Consider the following 17,106-nt stretch of genomic DNA (forward strand, 5'->3'; position numbering starts at 1 on the left):
GTGAAGTGGATTGCGTGGCACGAGTACGTGGCTGCAGGTGAAGTGTATATAAATTGAAGCGCGTAATAGAAATATTAGTTACATAAGAGCAGTGATGCGTTCATTAGTTAGGAAGATATTCCTTGGTCACTAAATTTGGAGATTGGCCGCGAGACCGGCCACGAGTCCGGCCATAAAGTTGTCCGAGTCGTCTCGAATTTCTAGTGCTGAAACAGTTAATACTGTAAGAAAATATATTGGTTTACTAAAAGGGGTTCTATTTGTAAATATACATTTGTGTTTAACCTTTCTCTTTTAAAATTGCAGCGTACTAAATATCTAGAAAGAGGCGTTTGTTTTTATATGTCTGTCGGGGGGGGAGGCGCTAGAGATTCACTGGGGAGCCAAAGGGGGCGCCAGCCTGAAAAGGTTTGAGAACCACTGATTTAAAAGTTTTTACTAATATTGGTTTTATTCCAGGAATAAATTCAAATTTAGTCAAGTAAAATTAGTTGAATTCACACTATTTTTGCGTTTTCTCAATGTATCATAAAGCTTTTAATTCAAATTCCTTTTGTTACATCTAAATTGAATGCATTTGAATATTTCATGGTAAATGCATTTCATATACTAAACTTAGTCGAGCAAGCACTTATTTCTGCTTCGAAATGTGTGAAATGTGGGCTATCCTCTGCCAGTGCGCGGTCGAAGATCCTAAGCATGCGCTGTGGCTTTAATCTGACATGAGACTGAGTTCAAAATAAAAGTGTGCATTTCACTTACAAATTATCGTTAAGGAATCCTTGTAGAGCTAAGCAGCATCTGTATAAACATGCGCCAACTTTGAAATTTCAAATAATAAACTTCATCAAGATTACCGTAATGTCGCTAACTAAACGATAACTTACATCATTATTTTGCTTAAATCTCAAGCTCACCAAAAATTTCAATGCAGGGAATACGCCACTTAAATTCATCATGTATGTCCTCACCAAAAATACGTTTACAACTTTTCCTCACGTTTTCGTTTAAAAAATTGTGAATTTACTTGACGTTATCAATGCTATTATATTCTTGGTAACTGAACGATAAAATGTGCTAATAGTTCTCACACTTAGATCGATACTAATTTCAAACTCTGTGTAATCATGTTGATTGGAAGTGGCACAAAGCGACTATTAATAATCAACTTCTATTGTTAGGAAACGCATTTCAATATAATAATTTCATCAATAGCTGGGTTACATGCACTGTCATTTCGGTTACGTGACCTCGTGTAGACCCGCCATGCACCTTGTCATTGCTATGTGATCCACCACAGAGTTTAGTACTTGCATTGTTTATTGTGTTAATCTTCCATTTTGATGTAGTGGTGGCTTTTCTGGTGATATTGAATATTATTGTTTACATTACTTAATTATTTATGTGTGTTATATTCATTCGTTAGTGTTACGTTATTTCAAGTCATTAATTTGTATTTCTTCGTGCTTATTCAGCGGGGCTCCGAACCTATGGGACATGATTACGAATTAATAGGCAAGGGCTTGCAAGACACATGGTTTATAGTTTTATGATTTGTTTTCTTTTATTTATCATTCATTTAGTATTATGGTTCTTCATTTATCATCTTGATTTATCCTTTATTTGCGATCATTGGTCATATGTCTGGGGTCACTGAAAGCCTACTTATTGATAAGTCCCCAACAATAATCTTTAGTGTCATCTATGTTCCACGCAAGCCAGGCACTGCTTCGAGCCTGGTGAACTAGGCTCGAAATTATGGCCGTATCATGAGCGACAATTTTTGGACGGCCACCTATCGTCTACCATGTTTCTGAAAGAAGTTTGAAATCTTGAGTACTTCTTGCTAATTCTTGACACTTGCTAATTTTCATCTAAATTTGTAGTTTATAAGTGGAAAAATGCGTTGACCATGAGTGACTGTCAGAGGAAGGCACGCTCCGTTACTCACTCACGGCGGACACTCTGGCTATTTCTCTCATGAATTTTGAAAAATTTATAATTTATTCCTCCGGATATTTTATTAAAGAGTTTAGAAACTCGTCATTCTTTGCATAAATTTCATGTACCAGTACACCCAGAAGCAGCAATGTATCCAGGATGCACAGGAGAGCACTTCTTGTTGACAGTGATATAAAAGAAAAGCTGTCGTAAGGAATGATTGACGTGATGATGGAGCACTAAAAAAAATATATTAATCCAAAATGTCCGACAAGAAGAAACTTAGAAAAGCCATGGAAAAATAACTCCCGTCGCAAACGCGAGAACCTACCGATCGGTCGTTCAGGAGAAACGCGAGATCGGTCGTTCAGGAGAACCAATCACCCTCGACATTGACGTCCGACCACAGCTCACGGTCCTCTCAAGCGACTACAGGTTCTGCCGTTTCGAAGCCCGGACACCAAATTCCTGACCATACTAAAAACGGAAAAGCAGCATTTTGATCAAAGTTAGACGAATGGACTTGAGCTTTACGGCCCTAGATGTGCAGTTGGGCCTAGATGTGCATGCAATCTGTAGTACCAGCAAAATTGTAAATTTTCTCCTCCATTTTGCAACTCAAGTAATTGCCTGGGAATTTTGACTACGGATTACCGTCAAGGCGCCCGACGCAGAAGTACCATGGATGAGTTAACCATCACAAACCAATATGGAACCTGCGGACCTCAGATAACAACAGCACCCGTGCTACCGTGCTGCCGTCAAGGCCCGGTATTGCTTAGCCCTTGCCAAGCACCATGCTGCTCCTGGTCGTACGCTTGTGCCTCGATAGTTTGCTGTAATGACCCAAGATGCTGACCACGCATTACCGTACTGTACCTACTGTCGCCCAATAAAATGTCTGAAATATTTCATCGACAATATTTTACTGTAGTATAATGGTCTGGTTTTAAAGTTCTACAAACTTTTGCACTCTACAACTTACAGTATAAAAAAATTGGAAAACTTTGAAACCCATGATAATTGTTAATTTTATTTAATTTTGATGTAATGTGAGACGTCCGGGGCATAATGCGAAGTTACTAACGATGATATGAAGAATAAACAACCGCTTGAAATGTTGTCACTACCATCTTTATTTTAGGAAATTCCTCATACATTCCTGTTCATGAGCACATTTCCAAATCGGATATGGAGGGCGACATTTTTCTGCATGTCGTCATATTTTCTAGCACTGATTACTATAATAAAAATTTGCAAAAATATCCATTAGAGTGTTGTCTCAATTTACTATTACGGATTACGAACCAATTGCATTCCTCATCATAATCTTTGAAATGGGTATTGAGATATCAATGTCAATTGATTGGTTTCGTGCAAGTAGATAAAATGAATTAAAGTCGTCATAAAGTTCTTTTTTTTATTAAAAAAATAAATGCTAAACTATTTCAGCTCAAGGCACGAACCATTGACGAGTACGAGCACTTTAGTCGTTATAGGGCGAAATTTCTATCCTGCACGATCAATTGTAAATTATCAGTTTTTGCTAGTGAAAAATAATTGATATTATAATTTTTCAATTAAACATTAGATTGAGCTTATTGCTAATGGGAACGATTTAGCAACTATTCTTTCGGTTTTGCATTGAGTCGAAAATAGGGGTTCTTCGTCGATCGAGTTCGTAGAGGCAATAACCACTGCTTTATATGATCATAATAATTCAAGTAACATTGTTGTGTAAACTATTTGTTGTGCTGAAAGAGAAAAGAAAATAGTAAAAAAATGCTGAAACTTCTTAGAAGAATAATTTCTCTAGTAGGACAGTTTCAGTTTCGAATGCTCTGTTTTATTTCAAGAATACTTAAATTTTTTGACAATTGTACATAGAGTCGTGAAAATTTCTACCTGTATGCCGGGCTCTTCCAAGTTCATCAGCTTGAACTTTCGACTCGAATATCATAGTTTTAAAAAATAAATAAAAAAATTAATTTAAATCAGAGTGTCAATTTGGAGAAATAGCTGATTAACGCAGTAACCGAGTCATTTTACGCACTCAGAGTGCATGCTCGACGTTACAACCTGGGTGGTTTTATACACATGCTGCTTAGCTCTGCAAGGATTACTGAACGATAATTTGTAAGTGAAATGCACACTTTTATTTTGAACTCAGTCTCATGTCAAATTAAAGCCACAGCACATGCTTAGGATCTTCGCCCGCGTATTGGCACTATTTGGCAGTGCATAGCCCACACTTTGGTTTGGATTGAGCTCCTTCGACCCAAACACGTAACCACACAGGCCCACTCCTTCGACACCTAACCACAGTGGCCCAGTGGTTACAGTTCAGCCAGAAACTGGCGCACAGAGCCGGTATCGAACACACGCCTCTCGGCGCCAATCTAGGTACTCCTGAATCGGCGAGGAGGCCGGGCAGTTAAGCACAGCAGAATTTGGAGCAGTGAGTCGTGAGNAGATACGGACGGCTTGAAGTGTTGAAGGCTACGTTCCGGAAGGCAGGAATCATGATAGTCCATTACATCCAGGGCAGTTGTGGACTGTGGTCTTCGGCAGTCGACCCGGCCAGGGTCATACCCTGGCCATAGTTATGTAGTTAGTAGTTCAACCATGGGGCTGGGGGCATACCCATCTTTTCGTTTTTAAAAAGTTAGCTTCGCTAATTAGCGGATAAGCGGAACTGTGCCCACCACTGCTTATTACTCCGTTTGACAGTACCTGAAAGGCTGAAACAGAAAGGAATATTTTAGTGACCAAGTAGGTAGCAAAGCAGAGAGTTTTTTTGGACTCTCCCTAAAGTTCATTTTTGAGTCCTAGGTATAATAAGTTAAAGTGTCGGAATATATAGCGTTTATCCTACCCCATGGGCCATGGTCCATCTGGCAGAAATGGCTGTCATTTTGATATTTTGTTTTCAATTGAGGAATGCAAATTCTGTCAATAAAGTTCTACAGCCAACACTTGTCTGCATTTTTTTCCAGTGAAATTTGTTTGTATGACATACATTTTTTTTTTACTATACTGAGAGTCTGAGACAGACCAACCACAGAAGTAGGTACCCACTATGCAGAGGGTGGATGCAGCGTCGGCAATATATGGATTTTTAAGCCCAAAGCGTCGCCGGCCATTTTAAAGATGCGATATTGATGAATTATGCCTTCCTTAATTCTTTTTAGTTCTTTTGATTAGGTAGTTCTTCAAACATTTGAAAAAATTTTAATTCCTTCCCTAAAAATATTTCTAAATGTCATTTTAAATGATGTTTTAATATGAAGCATGGAGCCATTTTTATTAAATATATAAAAACTTGAGCCATATTGGCAAACCAGATATTTTTACAACACTTCTCTTTAACTTCACTTCTTGTCTGTCTGCTATAAATCTTTTAATCAGTATTTAACACACTACCTGTCCAATCAATCTGAAATTTTGCACACTTGCATAAAGTCAGAGATAATGATAAATAATTTAAAAAATTGAAAAAAATTTCAATATTAAAAAAAAAATAAAATCATTTTGTGTGCTACAAATCTTATATTCAATGTTTAACACACATACCTCTCCAAGTGATCTGAAATTTTCCACACTTGCATAAAGTCAGAGACAATGCATGAATCAGTTGACAGAATGAATAATTTTGAAAATTATAGTAACAATTTTTTATATTAAAAAATTTTGAAAACTAATTGTTCTTAATATTTTAAAATGAAATGTAAAATTCATTGTACATTGTAAGGGACCCGCCCCAGATTCTCAATTGTATATCTCCTCGGCTAATAATGTGCCACTTTATTCATAGGTAGTGTATATCCAGTTTATTTAAGGGGAGCGTCTGGGGTAAAATTTATCTCGGCTATTTACGGACGGATCACTCTGAAACTTGGTACACATATGTAAAACAAAATTCTAAGACATTTTTGTTTGTGTAAATTTTTCGAAAAAAATGAAAGAAAACGTGAAATTTTTAGAAAACGGCCAAAAAGGGGGGTACCGTAGAAATCTATCTCCTCCCAGGATTTTCAAGCTACAACATCGAGACACATATCATTCGATGTGTAAAGACCATATCTAAAACAGAACATGACGGTTTTTAGGATTTCTCATCTTTATGGGTGTGGGAGCATTTTTCATGAATTTTTGGAAAATTTTTCAATTTCCCCCCCCCCCGCCACCCCCGTTTTTGCGGAATAAAATCCAAACTGTAACGAAATTAGAACAACGCCTGTGTTCCGTTGTAGATAATTTTGTTGCGCATTGAATGGTATATGTCTCATTGACTATCCTAAATGTGAAAGAACTCCACCACCCCCCACCCTTTCGCGATCTGTCGTGAACGCATAAATCAACTTACAGAAATGATTTTGGTACCGTTGAATAGAGCAGAATGTCAGCTTTAAGACAAGATTAAAAACCGGAAAAGCCAAAATTAAAAAATTTTGACCAGACGCTCCCCTTAACAAACTTGATTCACAATCCAGACTCCTGGTAAGAAATAACAGAACTAAAATAAATAAAAGATAACACAAAATGGATCACTAAAATATAGAGTACGTATACACTGATCAATATATACAATACCTTACTAGAATATATGTACGCTGAATAATGACAGACCTATAAAATATCTTGATATTTGAGGGAACCTTCATGGGGGCATAAAAAAAATTGACTGCAAAATAAACTTGATCTATAAATTACTTAGCTGAAGTAAATTTAAATTTCATTCGAAACAAAACACCTTCCTGGTATGGCAATGTATATATTCTTCATCCGCACTTCTAATCAACTTTTCTAAGAAAAAGGAGCATATTTGGAGAAGTGAAGACAAACTTGCAAGTCACTCGGCTACAGCTTCTCTTGGATGTCACAGTTTTCCCGTGGACCCCATCTTGCACGTATCAGAACTAATCATCATGGGTCCCACTCAACTATTTAGTTGCTGCTTCATCTGTGAAATTCCAATGGAGACCTAAAGCCCGCTACGCCAGCCGCCCCGGAGACTGTTGACTTACATCTGCTTCTGTGACACTCCATGTGAACTGCCCTCCGCCACGACTGATATCCAATTCGTACACCGTAAGTCTGGCAGCGAATACGTGCATTGCTGTGTCAGTGAAGGTGTTTTGTTGAGATCCTAAGCAGCTTCGCGGCCTGATATTATAATAAAGACGAAGGGCCTAAAATTGATGAATTTTGCTCTGATTTTTCTCCTAAGGTGATGTGACTCGTATGTATCCATCATTCATATCATGATTGGCACTTCGTTGAACGAAGTTGGCGGGACCTGCATGTTCTCCAACAGCTTTATGAGTTTCTTCCAAAATGCAATTAAGCGAAGCAAACAACGGCCTGAAATCCTTGAATAAACTTATTCATTTTGATCCAAATTTTTATGTCCCGCCAAAGTTTTCGTTAAGACCGGATGGCACGCAGAGTATTCTCAAATGCTAACATACACGACACGTATACACACCTTGCCATTGTGGGTTCCGGGACAGTAATGGCCATTAGTAAAACCTATTCTCTGGATTTAGGCTATGAATATCTCTAAACTAAAATCATATGTAAAATTAAAATGTAAATAAACAAACAAAATCTGTCAGAAAATTAATAACGTATAAATGCTTACCACTACAACATGTGTAACATCAAAGACACTAGATTCTTTAGAAGTGTTGTCTTTAAAAAGTAGTTTTTTAAAAGTAGTAAAAAAGTAGTTTTAACCAAGGGTGGCCCAGTGGTTAAAGTTCAGAGTACCAAGATATTGGCGCAGAGATGCGCGGGTTCGATCCTAGCTCTGTGCGCCAGTTTCCTGGTCAGAATCGGCGAGGAGGCCGGGCGGTTAAGCACAGCAGAATTGTAGCAGCGAGTTGCGATTTCGAGACCGCAAAATGCTGTGAATGTTCTGCGATGTTAAGAATCGGCGACAGGCCCACGGCCTAATAAACGCTGAAACCGCTATTATTATTATTATATTTTATTTAATTCCATTGTCAACTCAAGATTTAAGTCAATATCTTCTGTATGATAATGCTGGTATCCCTGATACTTCACTGGTTTACTTATAGAACCCATTTAAAGAATTTTTGGTATTTAAATTCTTGAAGTTCTGTTCAACTTGCTGAAGCATATTTGCAGGTATATTGGTGATGGCTTGGCATATGTTGTTCTTCAAATGAGGTAGGGTACTTGGACAGTCATCATAAACAATTGATTTAAGATAACCCCATAAAAGATCACACAAAACCAAAGTAGGGGATCAGGCCGGCTAAAGATCAGGTTGTCAATATGCTTCTGCCGCCATGAAGTTCTGCGAGTAGAACAGAACGTTGAAAATCAACTATCTTATTTCAATGACAATAGGGCCATCATTTGTCCAATGTCTTCTTTAAAACTACTACTGTAGTGAGTGATACAAAAATTCAGGTAATGTCTTTTCAATTGAATTCATATTGTGATTATATCTATACTAATTGTTTTCTTATCAAGCTTTCAAATTGGAAAGTTCCTGTGAATCACCCTATGTCATGTATCTAAATTTCTTTTGAGGAATTTTTTTGAAATTTGAGATAATTGTTTGTTTAGGGTATTTCAATGAGTTGCTTGCGGGTTGGCTGCAGAGAGAAGACTAGTGTAGGTAGTGAACGAGGCCACGAGTAAGAAGTTAATGTTAATGTTGAATGTTGAACAAAAACCAAATTTCTTGTTCTCTCTGACATCATCAATATGTGAATAAATTCAGCAATTCTCCAGTGGTAATAGCATGAATATTGAAATTATTTTACAGATAAAATTAATTTTAGAGCTAACTTTGCAAACCTACTTCTTTCTCGATTACTGTCTGTTATGTTTACTTTCATATGAGATTTTTTTAAGTTTAATAAGAACTTCAATTAAGAACAATCATATCATCATGGCATATAACATAAAAGCATACAAGGTGCTGCACCAAGTCCCAAATGCTGCAGTCATCAGGGACTCTTGTGCTGAGCAGAGCCTCAGTGATGTGTGTGTTGGTGCTTGCAGCATCAAGTCTGAAGGTATGCTGCCATTCTCTCCAACAAGATGAAGTGATTATCAATTTTTTATGATTTATTATGAATATGTTACAGTATTTTTTTATATTAAATAGATTTGTAATACCTGAAATCCTAATTAGATCTTATTGGATTCTGCCAAGTTGAATCAAAGTATCAATTTTAGAAAATTCACTTGTGTTTGTCTTTAGCAAGAAACTACTAATTAATTACCAGGGAACATACTGTATTCTCTACAGTAAAGATCTACTGTAGGGAACTCTAGGACTAGCAATGTTATGTATGAATACTACCTCCTAATGTTCCCTAAATATATTAAATATTGACTAATGTAATTTCTATTTACCCATAGAGTCCTGTGGTTCATCTTCTCTTCCAAAAATATCAGCCATTTACATCAAAGAGGAACCTGAGGATGAGGAAGTGGCACAATCAGTGAAGCCAGAAGTGCTTTGTACGGCTGAACATGAGGTGAACAATCTTATTTTTTTTCTTATATAGGTCATTTAATACCTTTAAGTATTAATAAATCCTTATGTACAGCATCTTCTTTGAATTCAATCTGAGTGAATTCTTGTTTAAGGGGAGCGTCTGCCCCAAAAATTATCTCGGCTATTTACAGACGGATCACTTTGAAACTTGGTACACATATGTAAAATCAAAAAATAGACAGCTTTTATTCATGTCAATTTTTCAAAAAAAATGAAAGAAAATGTGAAAATCTTAGAAAACGGCCAAAAAAGGGGGTACTGTAGAAATCTATCTCCTCCTAGAATTTTCAAGCTACAACATCAAGACGCATATCATTCGATGCGTAAGGACCATATCTATCGATTCGTCGTAGCTTACGTGAAATCATAAATCAACGTAGAGAGATGGCAGTGGTACCGTTGGATAGGGCAGAATGTCAGCTTTAAAATTAGTATGAAAACCGAAAAAGTGAAAATTTTCAATTTTAGGGTAGACGCTCCCCTTAAAAATCTATTATCAGAGTGTCATGCATCTTACACTTCATTATTTTAAGTCTCCTCAAAAAGGCAGGCATGGCAGTAAGAGATTAAAATGTTTAGGAAATTTTTAGAGGCTAAATGAAACCCTCAATCTCCTTCTACTTATATCTGACCATAAAAGTATGACTACATAAATTAAATGCACCCTTAACATCCCTCATGTAGGTTAACCCTGCAAACTTAGGTTGGCTTTTGGTAAATCCTACTTAGCTACTACATGACAAGGAAATAGGTAATAACCAATCACTAATGGATATTTTTCACATAGATAATAAATTTATAGAAATGAACCTTGGCTAGGATAAGGTGTGTGTAGTTGTAGCAGCCTGCAGCCTGGTGCCACCTTGCAGTGCTGCTGAGGGTGAAGTTGCTGGATAGGCTACCAGATCAAGTCTGCAGTTTATTAATTAATTGTGTTTGGACTTTAATTAATTAATCAATTGTGTTTGGCCTTTAATTAAATAATTGTGTTTGGCCTTTAATTAATTAATTATTTGTGTTTGGCCTTTAATTAATTAATTGTGTTTGGCTTTCCTGCCTGACAGCAAATAAAGGAGATGTTGAATTGGTCCAGAGTGCTAATTTCTTTCACTTAATCAAAAATATATATTTTAATCCAAGCTACCCTCCCTTTGTTTTACAATACTGTATGATTCAACCACTAAGAATGAATTTTCAGCTCCATATTATATCCCAGCATAATTGGTATTGTGGGTATGCTATCAAAACGACCCTACCTAGGTATATATTTCCAATGCCAGGCTTTGAATATGTACAAATAAATTTTTATTTATAATGCATGAATTTAATATATTGCCTTCATATCATGCTTATGATAGTAGTACCGGTAGTCCTATTTGAATTGTATAAATTTATTTCATTTCAATCCAATTATTTTGGTATAATCAAGTTAATGGATCATATGGCAACTAATGACGGTTGATGCCTGATTATCATCACCAGCGAAGTCCTCCTCGCCTGCCGTGCCCGCCATGCAAGCTGGAAGCTCAAGTTGAGGTCCGAGGCGCCCACCAAGACTCCAAGCAGAACATTGGTGCAGCTTCTGACCGACAGGTTACTTGTTTTTCAGCTCTTAACAAATACTTTATTTTATGATGCAAGCGTTTTATCATAAATATTTACACTAGGCATTTGGGGTGTCATTGACTTTGACACTAGGCATTTGGGGTGTCATTGACTTTGACACTAGGCATTTGGGGTGTCATTGACTTTGACTTTCAAAACTACACTTAAAACCAATTCAGTTTTTTGGTTTTCCTATGTACCAATTTTAACTCATTCTCTGGCTGTGGTTAAAAATACAATAGACTTCTGCCAAGTTCATTAACCTATTAACCAGTGAGCATAGACTGCAAAACTTTTTATTTATGAGTACCACCTTATACAAATATTTACATGCTTTGTTTCACGTTAATTAAATAATATTGAACTGGTTATAATATTATCATGCTTGCTCAAAATTTACTCCCTAATTAAGGTTTGGCTGAGTCTTGTTTTTACTGTGTAGCTCAATCTATCTTTCATGCACCCAGAGAAATGAGTGAAACTTTGTACATATTTGTACTTTGTTTGGGTCTTCCTGACTCAGTAGGCCTGGCAAATGGCAAATCAATGCTAATTAAAGAAAGTGTGTGTTCCTATGTGGACAATTTGTCCCTTTAAATTACTGAGTGTATGTCATGTCTATAGCCAGATTATGCACATTAGCTTCAATGCAACAGTTATTACTACTTTTATTGATGCTGCAATATTTATTTAATCAATATTGTAAAATACCTTTGTTTCACATTGTTAACAGTTTGACCAATGTATGCACCAATTTTTTCTTTTTCTTAATTGCTGGGTATCCTGTTGAAGAAAAAATAAAAGAAATTGTTTGGAGAACATAAAGTTTTATGATTTTTTATCCTGTAAAATAAGATGCCAAGTGATGATTTTTTGATACTCATTTTGTGCATTTTAATTTTTTTCTATTGGTTATACTTGGATTACTTTTATTTTTCGAACTTACAATGGAGATGTTCTCCTGAAGTTTTCCGTTGAAAATATGGTGAAGTTAGTTGTCATTGTCTTACCTTTGAGTTCTTAGTTAAGTTGCAGTTTGAGCAAGCTATTGATATACACATGTACAGGTACTTCATACATACCTATATTGATATACATAATATGTATTCTTCATTTATATATTGATGTACATGTGTACTTCATTCAACTATGCAAGTAAATTACATCAATTTTGGGTAATCTTCCTGAACTGAAATATATATTCATGAAGCTGCTTTTGCTTTCCTTCTTCAGGTTGACACGTCATGCCAGGATCTGGTCAACGCTGGTCAGGAAGAACAAAAGGCTGCTGGGAAATTAAATAGCAGTGAAGGAATGTCTGTTTCTGAGGAGTCTGGCGGCCATGTCGCTGCTAACAATCTACATGTAGCAATAAATGATTTTTCCAAACGTGCTGTGCATGATTTCAAGTGCAAGTCTTGTGACTATGTCATTGATTCAAAAAAGAGTCTCAAAATGCATCGTTTTTTTAAGCATGGTGAAGGAAATTTATTCTCATGCAATTTATGTAATCATGTTGCTTCAACAAAGTGGAACCTTAGCGCTCACATGCTTTATAAACATAGCACAGAAAATAGGTTGAAATGTGAACTGTGCAGTTATGCCACGGCTATAAAAGCCAATTTCAAAATCCACCAAAGTTCTAAACATGGTTTAGGGAAGCAGTTGCCATGTGAGAAATGTGACTATGTTGCTGCTGATAACAAGATTATGAAACAACACATGTTTTCTAAACATGGATTGGGGACTGGATTCTATTGTAATTTGTGTGACTATGCCACAGCTAAGGAAAGGACTCTCAGAGTGCATATATTTTCCAAGCATGGTAAAGGAACTTCACTCAAATGCAATTTGTGTGATTATGAAACTGCCGCGGAATGGAATCTCAAAAGGCATCTTTTTTCCAAACATAATGTAGGACATGGATTCCATTGCAAGTTGTGTGATTATGAGACTGCCTTAGAATGGAATCTCAAGAGGCACCTTTTTTCTAAACATGGCATAGGAAATGGATTAAAATGCAGGTTGTGTGATCATGTTGATATCCACTGGCATGGTCTAAAGGCGCATTGTATTGCTGTGCACGGCATAGGAAAACGGCTGCAATGTGAGCTATGTGACCATAGCACAGCTAACAGAACTCACCTCAATGTGCACATGTTAACTAAGCATGGGTTGGGAAAAGGACTTAAATGCAAATTGTGTGATTATGTTGCTGCTACCAAGTATCGCTTCAACAAGCACCAGGAGGCAAAACATTCATTAAGTGCTGCAAATCAAATGAATTGTTTATAACAACGGTAAACTATGTGCTACTGCTTGTTTACTGATGCTTCGAAGCACCCAATATGTAAGATGATTGTTATATTGAGTTTTTTGATCATGACGAAGCTGCTATTAATCTTCCATGTAGTTGGCTGCTCTCTGTAGAATCATCCTAGGTAATAGCCTACATACCTACATGTAGACTATTCATGTAGGCTACATAGCCTACATGTAGGTTAAATGTCTACATCAAGAAGATTTGTGTATACTTGCAGCCACTGTGTTTGTCGTTCAAAATAACCTATAAGGCTTATTATTTATTGTGGCAAATAGCCTCTTACGTGTTCTGATGGCGTGCATCGTAGCTGGTCTAAAATTTTCTTAGATTTTGCATTTCAATTTTTATTTTTTAGAGCTCCAGTATGAGTGTGTAGCATCTACGTTCAAGATTCTGTTAATAAAATATATATTTTTGAAATTAAAAGTAAAAATTAGATTTGTCTGAAGGTGAACGTCGCCACTTTGAACACGACAGTAGTTGACTTCATTCAAAGTTAAAGTATTTTGCTTCATTGCACCAGAACTACTTATTAGAGTAAGTACTCAAGTGTAGGAACTGCCATTCTGTACTAATTGCTTCTGTTCGATAGCCGAATTTACTTGGGATGTTTATAATTGTTTACTTTGCATTAGATTTATAGCTTGTAACGACCTGTTATTTATACAGAGTTCAATACTTTGACCCAAGAACTGAATGAAAAGCTTCATCCTTTTCCTACCTCCAAGCCTCAGACTTGGTCGTAAGCTTCAAGTAAAGCTCTTTGTAACGTTGCTTGTTGTGCGGGATTATTTACCTTCGCCTTCTCTGTCGTTCGTGCGAGCGGGGCAAGGTTTGGTGTCACCATTTATGGCAATAATGTCTTTGTTTTTGTTATTCATTTCCTTCGTCTTGCTGAGCAGCAAATGCTGCTCCTTCCGCATCTTGCAGTTAAATAATGACTTTATATTTAGGAGATTAGTGATGAGCGAGACCTTTTTCCTCGGTGTTGATGACTGCAGTGTAGTTCGGTTTGAAAGCTTCAGAATGATGGGTGTCCATAACACTGCTATTGCTTCATGATATTGACGAGATCGAAGTTAGAAGTGGGATTAAAAACGTACGTACGCTTTCCTAATACTCATGCTAAATCATGAGGTTTATACAAGAAAGTCATTCCATAGTTCTTTATAATTTATCTTAAGGTGCAATATAAGATAAATATAAATTAATAATAATATTCTGGTGCAATACTTACTCTATTTGCAGCACGTGTGCGTATCAAAAAGATTTAATGCCGTATCAGCCGTTCTGACTTGCAATAACATGTAAGGAGATTATTTCGACCGTGGCTTCGTTACCTGATAATGACAGCTCAATAAAGGTATACCCGCCAACGTTGACTAATGCTTTGTTGGAGCGTGATCGAATACCAGGAGAAAATAATGCTGATGTGTATTATTTCGCTTATTACATAATACTGATATGTATTGTACTCTTTTTGAGTAATGCTGGTATGTACTGAATTGTTTATTGCATAGTGCTGATATGTACCTGTATTATATTTCTTACGGAAATAATGTCGATATTTATTATATTTCTTATTACATGATGTTGCTGCTGTTTAATAAGTTTATCGATAATATAGATAATATAAGTAATATAGATAATATAAGTTGGACACTCGTAGTTCCAGTCTGAGTGCCAGAAATATTTTTGTCTAAATTTGTTTTCAGTTTTCACTGATAGCTCATTTGTAATTCATGCCTACTTGGAATGCTATGTTCTTGGGCCGCTACATGAACTGGGACTCTATATATACTCAGCGAATTATGATAGCACAGCCCCTGGTTAATATTAATACAAGGCAGGAATCCTTTCTGTGACAAATTATATCGCGACATTTCCTACACTGTGAAGGTCACCAGCCCCTTGTACCTAAACTGATCGTGCTTTTGTTCTCATACACAGCTGTCGAAACTGACGCATTTTCATTCAAAGGGCACAGTGCCGCATCACATCTTACGCATTGTGCCATCTCACACGTTCAAAACCACTTTGCAGATTGCGTTACGTTTTGTCGTTTACATTGACAAATGTAATATAATGACGTCATAAAGTATACACCAGCTTTTTTCATGTTTTTGTGAGCCGCTCCCTCATATTGATGTATTGTGGTTGTCTCAAACAAGGCTAATACATGAGTAGCAGACAGCCAGCACAACTATCGCATTATGATGTGCAGTAGGCATTATTATCCTTGAAGCGAAGACGTAGCCTAATCGCCTCCCTGAACTGTTGCATTTCTATTGATGTCAAACTCGTTATCATGTACAGTCTTTGTATTCTTTGTTCAAAGATGGACAGGCTCGCCTTAATAAACGCTTTTTCATAGCAGTGACGTGCAAGAGGCAATTAGAACCACGTTATCGTAGATTGATACTGTTAATTATCCAGGATGTACAACATTTCGAGTCATAGAATAGAAGTGTCGGCGGCACTGAAGAAATAGGCCCATGGCCTGTTACCGATTCTTGAATTTTTCATGACTTGATTCACAAGGGATCCGGCCGTTGGAACCCGATCTTTCTATAGCTGACGATTGATTGAGATAGCTTATTTCCTGGTCCGTAATTTGCTAGGCATTTTAAGACTGAACATATGCTCCTGCATAGCTTCGTCTGGACTTATTGCCTGGTCCGTAATTTGCTAGGCATTTTAAGACTGAACATATGCTCCTGCATAGCTTCGTCTAGTCCGTTCTTGAAGATGTTCATACTCGGAGCTTCTACGATGCTCTCAGGGAGGCTGCTCCACTTGTCGGTGACTCGAAGCGAGAAGAAATGTTGTTGCATGGATGTGTTACAACGCTGTTTTTACTTTATGGTTTTGGTTCTTGTTTCAAATTGTATGTAATTGAAATGATGCTTATGAGTACTCGGAAAATTAACTGGACAATGTTTTTAATGCTCACTTCCAACACTTTTCATACAGCATCATGAATCTGGACGATACCATGGCTTTTTTTAATATATGTATGCTAATTAAATGTGCCGCAACACATTTATTTTCGGATAACTGCACGATAAACGTAAAGGCTGCTGGTCAGACTACGTGGGACAATCGCTGCTACAGCCAGACACTAATACTCATTCGCCTAAATATTTGAAGCTTAGAACAAATCTTGTTACAAAATTCTACATCCTATGGCAACTTTCAGCAATCTCAAAAAATAAGAAATTTCGCTCATAAAAATCTCGCATGCCTGTATTTATCGAATGACTTTACTTTATTTTTCTTCGTTGTTTTGTAATTTGAACAAAATTTCGCTAGGAATTCATCGTGGCAATAAGGGTGCACGAGGGTCAAAATGAAACACGGTATACATGTAATATAATTCAGCAAAAGGTAGAACACCTCCACCCTCAAAATATAATTACAAATACATTAAAAAAATAGAACACTGAAAAAATTTTGAATCCCACCGTTATCCCATTAGAACCAAACTCTCAATTCTTAATCAACTACGACGATTAGTCGAAGCTATAGTTTAATAATATTTCTAGTCCACATTGAAAGTTTCTACTGAGCCGCCAGCAGGCGTCTACGGAGTAGGAGCGCATGTTTGCGAGGTATGAATCATAGAAGAACTTGTAATTATACTAAATTTATACTAAAACTATTATTATGCTATTTATACTAAACTTTGCTTGCT

The 17,106-nt window shown here is 36.7% G+C and overlaps 1 protein-coding gene across 1 annotated transcript; it reads left to right on the forward strand.

Annotated features, from left to right (window-relative positions):
• The first annotated feature begins 8,719 nt into the window (after positions 1-8,719).
• LOC108678465 (zinc finger protein ZFAT-like) lies at positions 8,720-14,188 on the forward strand. Its single transcript, XM_018166889.2, has 4 exons — positions 8,720-8,996; positions 9,346-9,464; positions 10,967-11,077; positions 12,323-14,188. The coding sequence occupies exons 1-4, from the start codon at positions 8,720-8,722 to the stop codon at positions 13,382-13,384; spliced, it is 1,569 nt and encodes a 522-aa protein (XP_018022378.2). The 3' UTR covers positions 13,385-14,188.
• Positions 14,189-17,106: the final 2,918 nt, after the last annotated feature.

This window comes from Hyalella azteca, unplaced genomic scaffold (genome assembly GCF_000764305.2).
Source record: "Hyalella azteca isolate HAZT.00-mixed unplaced genomic scaffold, Hazt_2.0.2 contig17769, whole genome shotgun sequence".
NCBI classification, from domain to species: Eukaryota; Metazoa; Arthropoda; class Malacostraca; order Amphipoda; family Hyalellidae; genus Hyalella; species Hyalella azteca.